The 15867-nt window shown below is 42.3% G+C and overlaps 1 protein-coding gene across 1 annotated transcript in view; it reads left to right on the top strand.

Moving 5' to 3' along the window:
* Positions 1 to 7208: 7208 nt before the first annotated feature.
* The window catches only part of LOC139760052 (uncharacterized), a 33711-nt gene continuing 25052 nt past the window's right edge, over positions 7209 to 15867 (top strand). Inside the window, exon 1 of the mRNA XM_071682818.1 lies at positions 7209 to 7345. Coding sequence (XP_071538919.1) covers positions 7279 to 7345 — 67 coding nt within the window. The 5' untranslated portion in view covers positions 7209 to 7278. The remainder of the gene's footprint in view (positions 7346 to 15867) is intronic.

Genomic DNA, 15867 nt, shown 5'->3' with positions numbered 1-15867 from the left:
CACCAGCAGAGGTCAAGGTGCTGCCAGACGTATAATGTCCTCATAATCCTTCCCTAGCAACCCAGCAACACCTTGGTCATGTCTGGGGCCTCGATAAAAACTATTTCCACGCATCATCTGTCAGCTGACCCCGTAAAAGTCTTTTGTAAGAGCTATTGGCCTGTTGCTCTGCGTGAAAACATATCATCTCTTTTGTGGGCTTCTGAAGCGTGCCTTGCGTTATAATGACAACCTCTGCTGTACAGCCGGTCTAGAAACTTACGCATAGACCATTCTCATTTAACTTTCGATCAGTTCTTATTTTAAGTGCAACGTGTGTATTGATGTCTACGTTTTTTGTTAGTTTCTGATGTATGATAAAGTACGGCACACGTTACGTCATCCCCGAAGCTCTGCTTGACCGCAGCTATACCATGGTCCAGCTGGAACTCCAGTGGTGACGATAACACTTGCTTATAATTTGTTGTCAAGGTTCTGATTACGTACTTTCTCAACCTCACAACCTTCCTCTCTTCACAGACCTTCCAGCCCGCCATTATAGCACATCCAAGTCGGCGTAAATGACCTTGCACAACTTTAAGGCCCCTCCACAATCCTTCTAACCTTCGGCCATGATCACAGATCAAATGATGTGTAAGTCACACACCGCTGCTTTGTCGCTCTCGTTCAGCTACGGACAACAAGGAAAACAAACACCGCCTTCAACTTCTTTGAGTGGCTATGTGACCTTGGCCACTATCCGTCCCATGATCTGCAGCAGGACTATGCCATGGCCCTCGGCAACGCCTCTCTCTTCCGCCAGACAACAGCAAGAACTTAGCAACGCCTTTTCACACCGCTAACTATCATATCGCCCACTCCTGAATTCGCCCACTTTTGAATTCAATTCCCTCACCACTAATAATCAATCCCTTGCATGAAAATTGTTGATGCATCAATTCTCCTATCAAAAGACGGCTCTCTTCCTCACCTCCCTCAGGGCCCTCACTACCAGGTGCATAAAGCGTAGTGTTCACTGTAGTGATGGCAACCACATTTTTTTGACCACTGAACAGGACGACTAACAAACCCAGATCCCATAACTTGTGTTTTCATTAATAAAAAACGTAGATTGTTACTGTAGCTCCAGGTTCATGTGGGAAGTGGTTATGGTTTCAGTTTTTTTACTTCCATTTCAAGCGAAACCCGAGCATCGTTTCTCAGGCCCACTCCTACTAACTCACACGCCAGGCGACCTTGTTTCTGATTTGAACATAGGGCAGATGAGGTCATTTCTGTCTACTGCCATACATTTACAGCAGTCACTCGCTAGTCTTATGCTTGATATGAACGTAGCCTGGAGTCCCAGACAGATAAGGGATGTACACGAGAGCATGACAATAAATTAAGCTAGCATCTTATCAGACGAGCAGGTGCCACTTCATAATTAAAACTTCTTTTCCACTTTAACAACTGCAATATAGTCACAAATAATACCGGAAGCAATCTTCGTAACAATATCGCTGTGAGCAGACAAAAGTGTAAGACATATTAGATGCACCTGGTCCATTGTAGATTTTCCATTGGTTAAATTTCACAAGCGCCATCTTGAGGAAATTTGGTTCCACCTTAGCAACGGTCGCTGGTTGTGTGCTGGTAGGACAGACGCCATTATATAATACATGCTCCACCCAAGACTGGCCACAGATAAACTCGCTGGTATTGTTTAGTGGTATGAGTGGTTACAGCACAGTATCACTGGTATCAGTGGTGGCAGACTACCGCTGGTATAAGTGGTGGCAGCACAGTATCACTGGTATCAGTGGTGGCAGACTATCGCTGGTATAAGTGGTGGCAGCACAGTATCACTGGTATAAGTGGTGGCAGACTATCGCTGGTATAAGTGGTGGCGGCACAGTATCACTGGTATCAGTGGTGGCAGACTATCGCTGGTATAAGTGGTGGCAGACAGTATCACTGGTATGAGTGCTGGCAGAACAGTATCACTGGTATGAGTGGTTGCCGGCACACAGTATTGCTGGTATGAGTGGAAACAAGACACTATAACTGTTCAGTATAGTGCTATGATTGTCATGTGCGACATTTCTCAGGTTAAGTAACAGACGGCTGTGGTTCTGGGTTAGTTCTGAACCAGGCTCTCCCATGATGCTATATACCCTTGCTATGGAAGAACGTAGATTTCAATACCTAGATTTAACGTGACGCACACATCCGTGACCGGATTATGACACCTACATCCGTGACTGGATTATGACATACACATCCGTGACTGATTTATGATAAACACATCAGTGACTGGATTATGATACATCCATGATGGATTACGATACATCCGTAACTGGATTATGACACACACATCCGTGTCTGGCTTAAACCGGTGTTTTCAGATCATTATAACAACAGAATTCAAATTAATAGTACCGATATTTTTGTTGGTAACGAAAACACCGCTCGAGTTGGAGCGGCTACATGGCAACACTCCCATAGGCTTGATTCTTCTGGGTCATTTTTCTCCTTTAGAAAACTCTTCGTTTACTTAGTTATCGCCAGCAATTATTAGTTTCCGTCGTTTCTACACGCCATGCATAAGCCGTACTATATAAAGAAAAAAAAATAGTGTCATCGTCAGCGTGGTGTAAAATTGTTCAACTTATCAATCCCTGACTTCATCTTTTGTTTCCCTTTTTTTTTTTTTCGCTGGTCCTCATTTACCAACGTCTCTCGTGCCGTCCACCTGTATCCAAGCTCCTCTTCCATCATCTGCTGCTGTAGCAGTTTTCCCTCTGCCAGAACTCATCTATTGTTAACTTTTCTAACCCACAGTTTCTTTCCACCTTCCTCTTCCACCCTCCAGACCCCCTCCTTCTAAGTCTTGATTATCATTACATTCGTTCACTTCATTTTCCTTTCTTCTATACTAGTTTGCTGTCTTCCGCGTTAGCGAGGTAGCACAGAACAGTAGCTGAATAGGCCTTAGTCACCCATAACATGCTTTGGCTGTCAGTCTAAATCTTAAAATATTCTTCAAAAATCGAAGGAAAAGTGCACTCTGGTTGGACTCAAAACAGCAATGTATTGCGCACGAGGGTACGACCCTTGAGCACGACGATACGACCCTTGATCACGACGGTAAGACCCTTGAACATGACGGTACCTTCCTTGAGTAGGACGGTACGACCATTGAGCACGACGGTAATGCCCTTGAACATGACGGTACCTTCCTTGAGCACGACGGTACGACCCTTGAGCACGACGGTACGACCCTTGAGCACGACGGTACCTTCCTTGAGAAGGACGGTACGACCACTGAGCACGACGGCACTGCCCTTGAGCACTATGGTGCGACCTTTAACCTGACGGCCATAATGACGCCTAACATTTAAGCTGAATCTATAGAGTTAGGTTCAGGGTCTTGCCGAGGAGAGGTACAGGACAGCAACACCGTGCTCAGGGGGTAGAGCCAAGCCTAGCATGTATGATGGACACACCTGGCTGACGGGCAGAGCATCAACGGCCTCTGGCTGTGTACCTTGTTAGGTACATACATGATCCAACAGCTTTGCGAGCAGACGGAAACTAAGCTGTGGTCACTGTAATATCTGGACGCTTGGTTCAATACTTGCTTGGCTAATTTTTATGTATGCTAATCTTAAAGTTCTCTCTCGTGTCAAACCTGAGGACCCAAAATCTATTGTATAGTCTGACACACTGTGGTTCATGATGGTTAAAAACGGGAAGGTTTAGCGTGTGGGGTTAAGGCCTATCCCCGAGGCTGAGGGCCAGGAAAGCCATCAGCCAGGCTTACATTAGGACTGATTTCCCCTGCAGTGCCAGGTCAGACACGTTGGCATGATCGTGACCTGGTACAGTACTGCCCGCGATACGGTTAGGCCACTGGCTGTCTACCCTAATGACCCTTGATCCCAGTCTCAGGCAGCTCACGAGATGACATAACTGCATGAGAGGATGACATGTTGGCTGGGGGTGCGACAGCCTACCTGGGGAGGCATCAGGACGGACGACACCTGCTGTTTACACCATCATGCAAAGTTGCCAACTGTTTTTGCCGCTAGATCTAGCGCTGTTTACAAAGATCTCGCGCCTATATTTCGTTTTTAGCGGCTTCTCCCGTTTTTCGGAGCCTTTTTTTTGTATTTAGCCCTAAAAATGTTATTTCAATATCTGAATAAATTCAAACAATGAAATATGTTAATGTGAGTTAGGAAGTTCAATCGAAACCTTTCGAAATAAGAAGGAAAACAAGACAAATACTACGTTCATTTTCATAGAAATGAATATGTTCAAAAAATTTTGAACATGTCCACTTCGGGCTTGACCCACATCTGTTCTTGTGGTACAAGTTTGAAAAGGAGACGACATAAAGTAAGTTTCCTGCTTAAATGTAATACTATCAAATATGGTGTAAGAAGAAATGGAAACTGCTGTTAAGATGATAAACTGCCTCAGGAAGTACTGAAGAACTCTGGGTCATCGAAAGCATGCGAGTCATGGCCACCGGAACCAGGAGCCTCACATGACCACCACAACCCCAGGACGAGGAGGTTGCCGACTGGGTATTAGCAGATCTGGCATTATGGTGTGTTCTGGTGCTAAAACAGTCAGTCATACCTCTTATTAATAATGCAGCACGTAAACGAGGAGAAATTATCAGAAAATAATCTTTTCTGTCATATAAATTCTAGCTTTTTCTAGCGCTTTTCGGAAGTGAATCTAACGTCATATGAAATTTTGAGTTGGCAACTCTGAGCATAAGGAAGTATTAGTTTATTTACAATCAGGTGTCGACCCTGGACGTCCCGTGAATGCGTCACAGCCAGGAACGCTATTAGACCGTTACACCACACTTAAAATCAACTTTCAAAAATTCGTAAATACTTTCCCCTTTTTTCTTTTTTCCGTTTAATAATTTTCTCTATTTCAATTTTGTCCGGCCTTGATGTGGACTTCTGTCCGTGACTGGAGCTTTAAACATTAAAAAAAAAAAAAATGAAGCAAGAGATTTAAATGTTACGATACGTTTGTTGCTCGCTTGGCAATATCTACGAATTTCCTCCCAACTCTTTTCTTTTCTCTATTAAGCTAGGCCACTATACTAGGTTAAGTTAGGTCACTTCCCAGGCTGACGAGTGTCCAGGGTTGGTCGTGGGAGGAGAGAGGGGGCCAAGAACTCAATGATGAAAACCCGAAAACAAATGTGGCACATACGAGCCGAGAGTGGCGCGGGCGAACAAATTGTATTTCAAAGAAGTTAACACTTTTGCGTGATCTGAATATAAAGTTCAGTTGCTAAATAACAATAGCAAAATTATTATAAAATTGAATGGAACTGTTGGTCAGAGGTTTATTATGATCACAGTAGCCATTTGTGAATGCAAATATACATGATGTTTAATTTGGTAACATATTAAGTTGATGGGTATAATGAAGAGTTTTATTTGATGAAAATGATTACTAGTCTTTTGTAAAGAAAATACATTTCGTGGCTTAGTGATCTAGGTGACCACACGGTTCTTTTACTGTTCACTTGTGAATCACTGAAATAGTTTACTGTATATCCATATTCGTTTCCCTTTCTTTCGAGGGATTAAGAGGGTTAGAATGATTATGAAAATACATAGATCTTCATTATGTTGATTTTACTCTAGCCTAACCAAATTTCTGTTAATGGTAGCTACCCTAACTTGACCGAGGAAAACGTCATGTGGGCCGAATTTTCAACTGATCCCTCGATTATATATACATTATTTTTTTTGTTATACTTACACATATTTTTGTTTTTTAAAAACCTTTGAATGTATTCACAATCCTACTCTTCGTGAGTGTACTTACCTGCTCACAAGTAATTACGACGAGGTTTGACAAAGGCAGGACTAGCGTCTAGCACGGGTGCGACTCGTGTGAATTGCATGTTGTGTGAGATGGAGGGGTTGATGCACACAGAAAAGTTAACAACTTAAGCCAGCCTGACAACCAATGAAGTGATGGTTCACTGTACAGACAGCATTGACCCTCCCAGTACCCAGGCGAGTAGTACCTGTAATACACCTCCCTGGTCGGTAGCTGCCTACCACCTACTACAAGAGAGCATAACCCGCTCCAAGATTACCTCAGTCAGTCAATAGTGTGTGTTTAACGTCAACACTCAACAAACGTCCATGCTTACCAGTACACAACCCGACCGGCCGGTGTTTGTTGCCATGCATCCGCCACACACACACACACACACACACACAGTGCCGTGGTATTTAAATAAAGGTACCAGAATAAACATTTAAGTAATAATTCCCGTAATCTTATATTACAGATCTTTACGCTACGTTTGTCGTCTGTCCCAACACTCTACTTATTGTATCCAACTCTTGTTTCCTGCCTCCAGTCATTCCATCGAAGGTGAAAAAAGTCAATAAGATAAAATCTTGTGGGGCTAAGCTGGAGGCGGAGAGGGGGAGCGATATCATCTTACTAAATTTATGAATTTCGTGTAGCAATAAAGAAGGATGTACATATTCACTTTCAAAATATGTTTCAAGGGCAGCGACATGGAATCATTCGTATTCATATATGACAAAAAAAAAAGTAAGCAAAAAGAATCATGCTGAAGTTTTTTGAACGTGTTTTGAACATACCAAAGTCAACATAAAGTGACGGTTAGACTAGCAGCACGGGAGATGCTTTCTATGACTGCATTGAGGGCTAGAGCTACACCTTCACCATCACTCTGTCGACGCTTTTTTTTTTTTGTCATACATCAAGACTTGTTTAACTATAAATATCAAGAAAGAGTAAATCATATAATTGCAAACTCGCACCAGACAAATACGTTTGACATCTCTCTATCTTCAGTCTTTATCGTGTTATAATCAACAAGACAATCCAGACACAATTATCCAGGTAACGATATTGAGCTGATTCGATTGACATTGCAAATGTTAAGCAAATTTTATATTCACAGAATTTAACTTTCAGAACTATACATCACTGTTACTGATGCCAAAACAGAGTTTTCCTATACGTGAAGATAACCAAGAAGAATATGATGACAACATTTAAATGTATGGATATGATATAGGTATGACAAACCAAACGCTCCTCTGCTTCTCTTCTATTTGAGGATTTGCTAATAATGAGAAAAAAAATACCAAGTAAATAGAATCAGGAAACTATCTGCCAGCCGTAGTGGCGGAGGTTGCCGGGGCGGCAGTTGGACTCCAACACCCCTAAGATACAGGCCTTTGGGAAACACCAACCCAAATAACCATGGCACAAGCCTCAACCAAGCGACAGAAGACCTCTAACGCTGCCAGAGACCAAGAATTCTTTCCAGGTCAGAATGCATCTGTGTTTAATTCAGTAATTTCACAGTATTGCCTGTTTAGTTATATCCTTAATACTTTTTTAAGTGTCAGTACGATTAAAGTGTGACTTCTGTGTGGTGTAGCTATAGAATGGAGTAACTAGATTGGGAGACATTGCTCAAATGCTTTGACAGTTGATCGCCACTGGGGTAAGGGATCATTTGTATAACTTTAGATTAATTAAGTTTGTGCCATCTTTTGTACTTACATAGAACATACTAATTGCAATTATTTAGGTTATACATGACAAATACGAGCATGTTGACGTGTTTACTACTTTATACATTTTATCATTTGCAGTAGCTTGAGCTTTACCCGCATCTAAGGAGGATATTGCTCATGCTGTAGGTAGCGGCCTGACTCTTGGCAACATTGTGAGAGGAAGTTAGATAGTTTATTTTAGATTTAATGCGGTAAGAAATCTAAAAATTATGCCATTGGGCCATCTTTCATGATGTTACTGAAAAATGTATTTTATATCAAGTATGCTTGAACCCGCATGGTTTATCCACACAGTCCCTCCACCTTCCTATCACCTGAATCATCGATATCTATTCAGCATTCATCCTTTCCATGAGTACTTACCAACTAGCCAACTTCTCCAGGTACTTTCATCTTATCCACATTAGTCCTTGGCGATGTGATCCGTCACTGGAGGCTAATATCATTTCCCCGCCCTCACTTCAAATGCCGTACCATAAATTTTCCACAATGCTTTAACTTGATAAAAACCAATATTTTACGATTCAGTGAGCCAAGCCAATATTTTCATATGCCTCTGTTTATTGTCATCTGTTATTCATAGTATATATAGAACTTGCACTTTTGTGCAAAATCCAGTAACTATCAAGCCAATTTGATTAGCAATATCTGGCAGCTCGTCATTAAAGTCACAGAACAGTTTGTAGGTACTCATTGACATATTAAAGTTGCTGTTAAAGATTTATGTACCCATGATCGAAGCTGGTAATTTTAGAGGAATGGATTGAGTAAGAAATGAAGATGTGTATAACTTTATCACAATTTTCCTTCAAACGCATGAAGTATAAGGATTTTTTTTTTTTATTCAATAGATTAACCAGAATACATTGCGTACTTTTTCAACCAGAGTTTTTTTCTAAGATAAAGTTTCATAAGAGTTAACCTGATCAGCTAACCGTCGCTGTAGCCTCGCAGTGCTGTTCACAATATGTAGCAAGCAGCACCGTACTCCAGATGTGCTATGAGGCAGATCCTGCATACAGTGATGGAAGTCATAATAACAATATCAATACTGTATCTCTCCATTGACATCAGGATAATGATGGTGTGGGTGGCCACTTATCTTCGTGTTCCTTAACTATATGCCTTACCAAGGACTCCTGTTTGTCGGCTTGACAAGTGAGATTTATTATGACTGTGCGACCCAGCTCTGGGCTGCATCACAATGGCTGGATGTAACTGTGTAGCGTCGAGGTTAGCGTAGCTGACCTTGAGGTCTTCTCGGGCCGCCCGGGGTCCAACGCGTTAGTTCGAATTGTGGTTGGGGCACTCGGTACAAAATCAACCCAGCTGTTCATCCTTCTCTAGGGGTGGTCGATATATATATAGCTTGTGTGTGTATGGTTAATAATATAACCATGATAAGGGCATTCAATTGCCCATGCCGTCTCAAGTGACTTATGAATGTCCACACTGCAAGATGACAACACTACGGTTGAACTTAATAAGAAATGCTGGCAATGTTCCTACGTCCATTGTTAGTGGCAAATCAAAGACTGAGACTATAATACTATAACCTGCTAAACAGTGAGGCTGCTACCACAATCTACCAACAGTGAGACTATATTAACAATCTGCCAACAGTGAGGCTATGTTAACATAATCTGCCAACAGTGAGGCTATGTTAACATAATCTGCCAACAGTGAGGCTATGTTAACATAATCTGCCAACAGTGAGGCTATGTTAACATAATCTGCCAACAGTAAGGCTATGTTAACATAATCTGCCAACAGTGAGGCTGTTACCATAAACTACCAATCTTTTTTTTACACATGTTGGTTGGGAACTGCTGGTTTGTTTGTTGTGTCGTTGGTGGTAGAGTACAGACCAGGGGTTCCGAAACTCTGGAATCAGTCGACCCAGTCACCGTGTTACAGAGCTTTCAACCCATTATATATAAATATATATGTATATATATTGGGGATGAGAGAGCTTGGGAAGTGAGTCAGTTGTTGTTCGCTGATGATACAGCGCTGGTGGCTGATTCATGTGAGAAACTGCAGAGGCTGGTGACTGAGTTTGGTAAAGTGTGTGAAAGAAGAAAGTTAAGAGTAAATGTGAATAAGAGCAAGGTTATTAGGTACAGTAGGGTTGAGGGTCAAGTCAATTGGGAGGTGAGGTTGAATGGAGAAAAACTGGAGGAAGTGAAGTGTTTTAGATATCTGGGAGTGGATCTGGCAGCGGATGGAAACATGGGAGCGGAAGTGGATCATAGGGTGGGGGAGGGGGCGAAAATTCTGGGAGCCTTGAAGAATGTGTGGAAGTCGAGAACATTATCTCGGAAAGCAAAAATGGGTATGTTTGAAGGAATAGTGGTTCCAATAATGTTGTATGGTTGCGAGGCGTGGGCTATGGATAGAGTTGTGCGCAGGAGGATGAATGTGCTGGAAATGAGATGTTTGAGGACAATGTGTGGTGTGAGGTGGTTTGATCGAGTAAGTAACGTAAGGGTAAGAGAGATGTGTGGAAATAAAAAGAGCGTGGTTGAGAGAGCAGAAGAGGGTGTTTTGAAGTGGTTTGGGCACATGGAGAGAATGAGTGAGGAAAGATTGACCAAGAGGATATATGTGTCGGAGGTGGAGGGAGCAAGGAGAAGAGGGAGACCAAATTGGAGGTGGAAAGATGGAGTGAAAAAGATTTTGTGTGATCGGGGCCTGAACATGCAGGAGGGTGAAAGGAGGGCAAGGAATAGAGTGAATTGGAGCGATGTGGTATACTGGGGTTGACGTGCTGTCAGTGGATTGAATCAAGGCATGTGAAGCGTCTGGGGTAAACCATGGAAAGCTGTGTAGGTATGTATATTTGCGTGTGTGGACGTATGTATATACATGTGTATGGGGGTGGGTTGGGCCATTTCTTTCGTCTGTTTCCTTGCGCTACCTCGCAAACGCGGGAGACAGCGACAAAGCAAAAAAAAAAAAATATATATATATGTACATATATATATATATATATATGCTCTGTGGAAGGTATTAAGAATATATAGTGTGGGAGGCAAGTTGTTAGAAGCAGTGAAAAGTTTTTATCGAGGATGTAAGGCATGTGTACGTGTAGGAAGAGAGGAAAGTGATTGGTTCTCAGTGAATGTAGGTTTGCGGCAGGGGTGTGTGATGTCTCCATGGTTGTTTAATTTGTTTATGGATGGGGTTGTTAGGGAGGTAAATGCAAGAGTTTTGGAAAGAGGGGCAAGTATGAAGTCTGTTGGGGATGAGAGAGCTTGGGAAGTGAGTCAGTTGTTGTTCGCTGATGATACAGCGCTGGTGGCGGATTCATGTGAGAAACTGCAGAAGCTGGTGACGGAGTTTGGTAAAGTGTGTGGAAGAAGAAAGTTGAGAGTGAATGTCAATAAGAGCAAGGTTATTAGGTACAGTAGGGTTGAGGGTCAAGTCAATTGGGAGGTGAGTTTGAATGGTGAAAAACTGGAGGAAGTGAAGTGTTTTAGATATCTGGGAGTGGATCTGTCAGCGGATGGAACCATGGAAGCGGAAGTGGATCATAGGGTGGGGGAGGGGGCGAAAATTTTGGGAGCCTTGAAAAATGTGTGGAAGTCGAGAACATTATCCCGGAAAGCAAAAATGGGTATGTTTGAAGGAATAGTAGTTCCAACAATGTTGTATGGTTGCGAGGCGTGGGCTATGGATAGAGTTGTGCGCAGGAGGATGGATGTGCTGGAAATGAGATGTTTGAGGACAATGTGTGGTGTGAGGTGGTTTGATCGAGTAAGTAACGTAAGGGTAAGAGAGATGTGTGGAAATAAAAAGAGCGTGGTTGAGAGAGCAGAAGAGGGTGTTTTGAAATGGTTTGGGCACATGGAGAGAATGAGTGAGGAAAGATTGACCAAGAGGATATATGTGTCGGAGGTGGAGGGAACGAGGAGAAGAGGGAGACCAAATTGGAGGTGGAAAGATGGAGTGAAAAGGATTTTGTGTGATCGGGGCCTGAACATGCAGGAGGGTGAAAGGAGGGCAAGGAATAGAGTGAATTGGAGCGATGTGGTATACAGGGGTTGACGTGCTGTCAGTGGATTGAATCAAGGCATGTGAAGCGTCTGGGGTGAACCATGGAAAGCTGTGTAGGTGTGTATATTTGCGTGTGTGGACGTGTGCATGTACATGTGTATGGGGGGGGTTGGGCCATTTCTTTCGTCTGTTTCCTTGCGCTACCTCGCAAACGCGGGAGACAGCGACAAAGTATAAAAAAAAAAAAAAAAAAAAAAAAAAATATATATATATATATATATATATATATATATATATATATATATATATATATATATATATATATATATATATGTATATTTTTTTTCTTTTTTTTTTATACTTTGTCGCTGTCTCCCGCGTTTGCGAGGTAGCGCAAGGAAACAGACGAAAGAAATGGCCCAACCTCCCCCATACACATGTATATACATACGTCCACACACGCAAATATACATACCTACACAGCTTTCCATGGTTTACCCCAGACGCTTCACATGCCTTGATTCAATCCACTGACAGCACGTCAACCCCAGTATACCACATCGCTCCAATTCACTCTATTCCTTGCCCTCCTTTCACCCTCCTGCATGTTCAGGCCCCGATCACACAAAATCTTTTTCACTCCATCTTTCCACCTCCAATTTGGTCTCCCTCTTCTCCTTGCTCCCTCCACCTCCGACACATATATCCTCTTGGTCAATCTTTCCTCACTCATCCTCTCCATGTGCCCAAACCACTTCAAAACACCCTCTTCTGTTCTCTCAACCACGCTCTTTTTATTTCCACACATCTCTCTTACCCTTACGTTACTCACTCGATCAAACCACCTCACACCACACATTGTCCTCAAACATCTCATTTCCAGCACATCCATCCTCCTGCGCACAACTCTATCCATAGTCCACGCCTCGCAACCATACAACATTGTTGGAACCACTATTCCTTCAAACATACCCATTTTTGCTTTCCGAGATAATGTTCTCGACTTCCACACATTCTTCAAGGCCCCCAGAATTTTCGCCCCCTCCCCCACCCTATGATCCACTTCCGCTTCCATGGTTCCATCCGCTGACAGATCCACTCCCAGATATCTAAAACACTTCGCTTCCTCCAGTTTTTCTCCATTCAAACTCACCTCCCAATTGACTTGACCCTCAACCCTACTGTACCTAATAACCTTGCTCTTATTCACATTTACTCTTAACTTTCTTCTTCCACACACTTTACCAAACTCAGCCACCAGCTTCTGCAGTTTCTCACATGAATCAGCCACCAGAGCTGTATCATCAGCGAACAACAACTGACTCACTTCCCAAGTTCTCTCATCCCCAACAGACTTCATACTTGCCCCTCTTTCCAAAACTCTTGCATTTACCTCCCTAACAACCCCATCCATAAACAAATTAAACAACCATGGAGACATCACACACCCCTGCCGCAAACCTACATTCACTGAGAACCAATCACTTTCCTCTCTTCCTACACGTACACATGCCTTACATCCTCGATAAAAACTTTTCACTGCTTCTAACAACTTGCCTCCCACACCATATATTCTTAATACCTTCCACAGAGCATCTCTATCAACTCTATCATATGCCTTCTCCAGATCCATAAATGCTACATACAAATCCATTTGCTTTTCTAAGTATTTCTCACATACATTCTTCAAAGCAAACACCTGATCCACACATCCTCTACCACTTCTGAAACCACACTGCTCTTCCCCAATCTGATGCTCTGTACATGCCTTCACCCTCTCAATCAATACCCTCCCATATAATTTACCAGGAATACTCAACAAACTTATACCTCTGTAATTTGAGCACTCACTCTTATCCCCTTTGCCTTTGTACAATGGCACTATGCACGCATTCCGCCAATCCTCAGGCACCTCACCATGAGTCATACATACATTAAATAACCTTACCAACCAGTCAACAATACAGTCACCCCCTTTTTTAATAAATTCCACTGCAATACCATCCAAACCTGCTGCCTTGCCGGCTTTCATCTTCCGCAAAGCTTTCACTACCTCTTCTCTGTTTACCAAATCATTTTCCCTAACCCTCTCACTTTGCACACCACCTCGACCAAAACACCCTATATCTGCCACTCTATCATCAAACACATTCAACAAACCTTCAAAATACTCACTCCATCTCCTTCTCACATCACCACTACTTGTTATCACCTCCCCATTTGCGCCCTTCACTGAAGTTCCCATTTGCTCCCTTGTCTTACGCACTTTATTTACCTCCTTCCAGAACATCTTTTTATTCTCCCTAAAATTTAATGATACTCTCTCACCCCAACTCTCATTTGCCCTTTTTTTCACCTCTTGCACCTTTCTCTTGACCTCCTGTCTCTTTCTTTTATACATCTCCCACTCCATTGCATTTTTTCCCTGCAAAAATCGTCCAAATGCCTCTCTCTTCTCTTTCACTAATACTCTTACTTCTTCATCCCACCACTCACTACCCTTTCTAATCAACCCACCTCCCACTCTTCTCATGCCACAAGCATCTTTTGCGCAATCCATCACTGATTCCCTAAATACATCCCATTCCTCCCCCACTCCCCTTGCTTCCATTGTTCTCACCTTTTTCCATTCTGTACTCAGTCTCTCCTGGTACTTCCTCACACAGGTCTCCTTCTCAAGCTCACTTACTCTCACCACCCTCTTCACCCCAACATTCACTCTTCTTTTCTGAAAACCCATACAAATCTTCACCTTAGCCTCCACAAGATAATGATCAGACATCCCTGCAGTTGCACCTCTCAGCACATTAACATCCAAAAGTCTCTCTTTCGCACGCCTGTCAATTAACACGTAATCCAATAACGCTCTCTGGCCATCTCTCCTACTTACATAAGTATACTTATGTATATCTCGCTTTTTAAACCAGGTATTCCCAGAAACAGAAGAAGGAGTCACGCGGGGAGTGCTCATCCTCCTCGAAGGCTCAGAGTGGGGTGCCTAAATGTGTGTGGATGTAACCAAGATGTGAAAAAAGGAGAGATAGGTAGTATGTTTGAGGAAAGGAACCTGGATGTTTTGGCTCTGAGTGAAACGAAGCTCAAGGGTAAAGGGGAAGAGTGGTTTGGGAATGTCTGGGGAGTAAAGTCAGGGGTTAGTGAGAGGACAAGAGCAAGGGAAGGAGTAGCAATACTCCTGAAAAAGGAGTTGTGGGAGTATGTGATAGAGTGTAAGAAAGTAAATTCTCGATTAATATGGGTAAAACTGAAAGTTGATGGAGAGAGGTGGGTGATTATTGGTGCATATATGCACCTGGGCATGAGAAGAAAGATCAAGAGAGGCAAGTGTTTTGGGAGCAGCTGAATGAGTGTGTTAGTGGTTTTGATGCACGAGACCGGGTTATAGTGATGGGTGATTTGAATGCAAAGGTGAGTAATGTGGCAGTTGAGGGAATAATTGGTATACATGGGGTGTTCAGTGTTGTAAATGGAAATGGTGAAGAGCTTGTAGATTTATGTGCTGAAAAAGGACTGATGATTGGGAATATATGTGTATATATATATATATATATATATATATATATATATATATATATATATATATATATATATATATATATATATATATATATATGATCAGCAAAGTTCAACAAGTGTAGCTCAAAACAACAAAACTAGCGAATGTAAAATTGCTTTACTGAAGAAGTTTATATTTTCATTAGGATGGATGGGTTTAATGATAATCATTAGATCATAGTTTTCCATTTTATAAGAATGGAAAGTTGGTTTGCTTTTCCTTTATCTTATACTCGATTAACTATTTAAACTTTTAGGGGGGGGGGGGGGGTAGCGAGATGCGTGTCCAGCCACTCTTTTTTACCATATAATCTTGTCTTCATTATTCTATCATGATTTGAATGATAATAGGATGTGCTTTAAAGTTACCTCGGGATAGGTTACAGTTATTAACATCACCAGTTAAGACACTGAACGACATTACGCATAACCTCCAACTTAAAAAAGAACAAAAACAATGTGTTGAGTGGTACAATGTGACTGGGTTATTAAGCTGTACAGAATGATCGTTTTCTTGCCAGTGCTTAGCTATAGCGTCACTGTGGTCATCTCTATGTACTGAATGACTGTGTCAATGGCACTCTTCCTGTTTTACCTCTCGGGCCAGTATATACAGTGGTACTTTCCTTACATTTAACGGCCTGAATCTCTCTCTCTCTCTCTCTCTCTCTCTCTCTCTCTCTCTCTCTCTCTCTCT

Source organism: Panulirus ornatus, chromosome 3, assembly GCF_036320965.1.
Source record: "Panulirus ornatus isolate Po-2019 chromosome 3, ASM3632096v1, whole genome shotgun sequence".
Taxonomy (NCBI): domain Eukaryota; kingdom Metazoa; phylum Arthropoda; class Malacostraca; order Decapoda; family Palinuridae; genus Panulirus; species Panulirus ornatus.
Note: the sequence above shows the minus strand (reverse complement) of the source record. Positions and strands in the feature narration are given on the sequence as shown.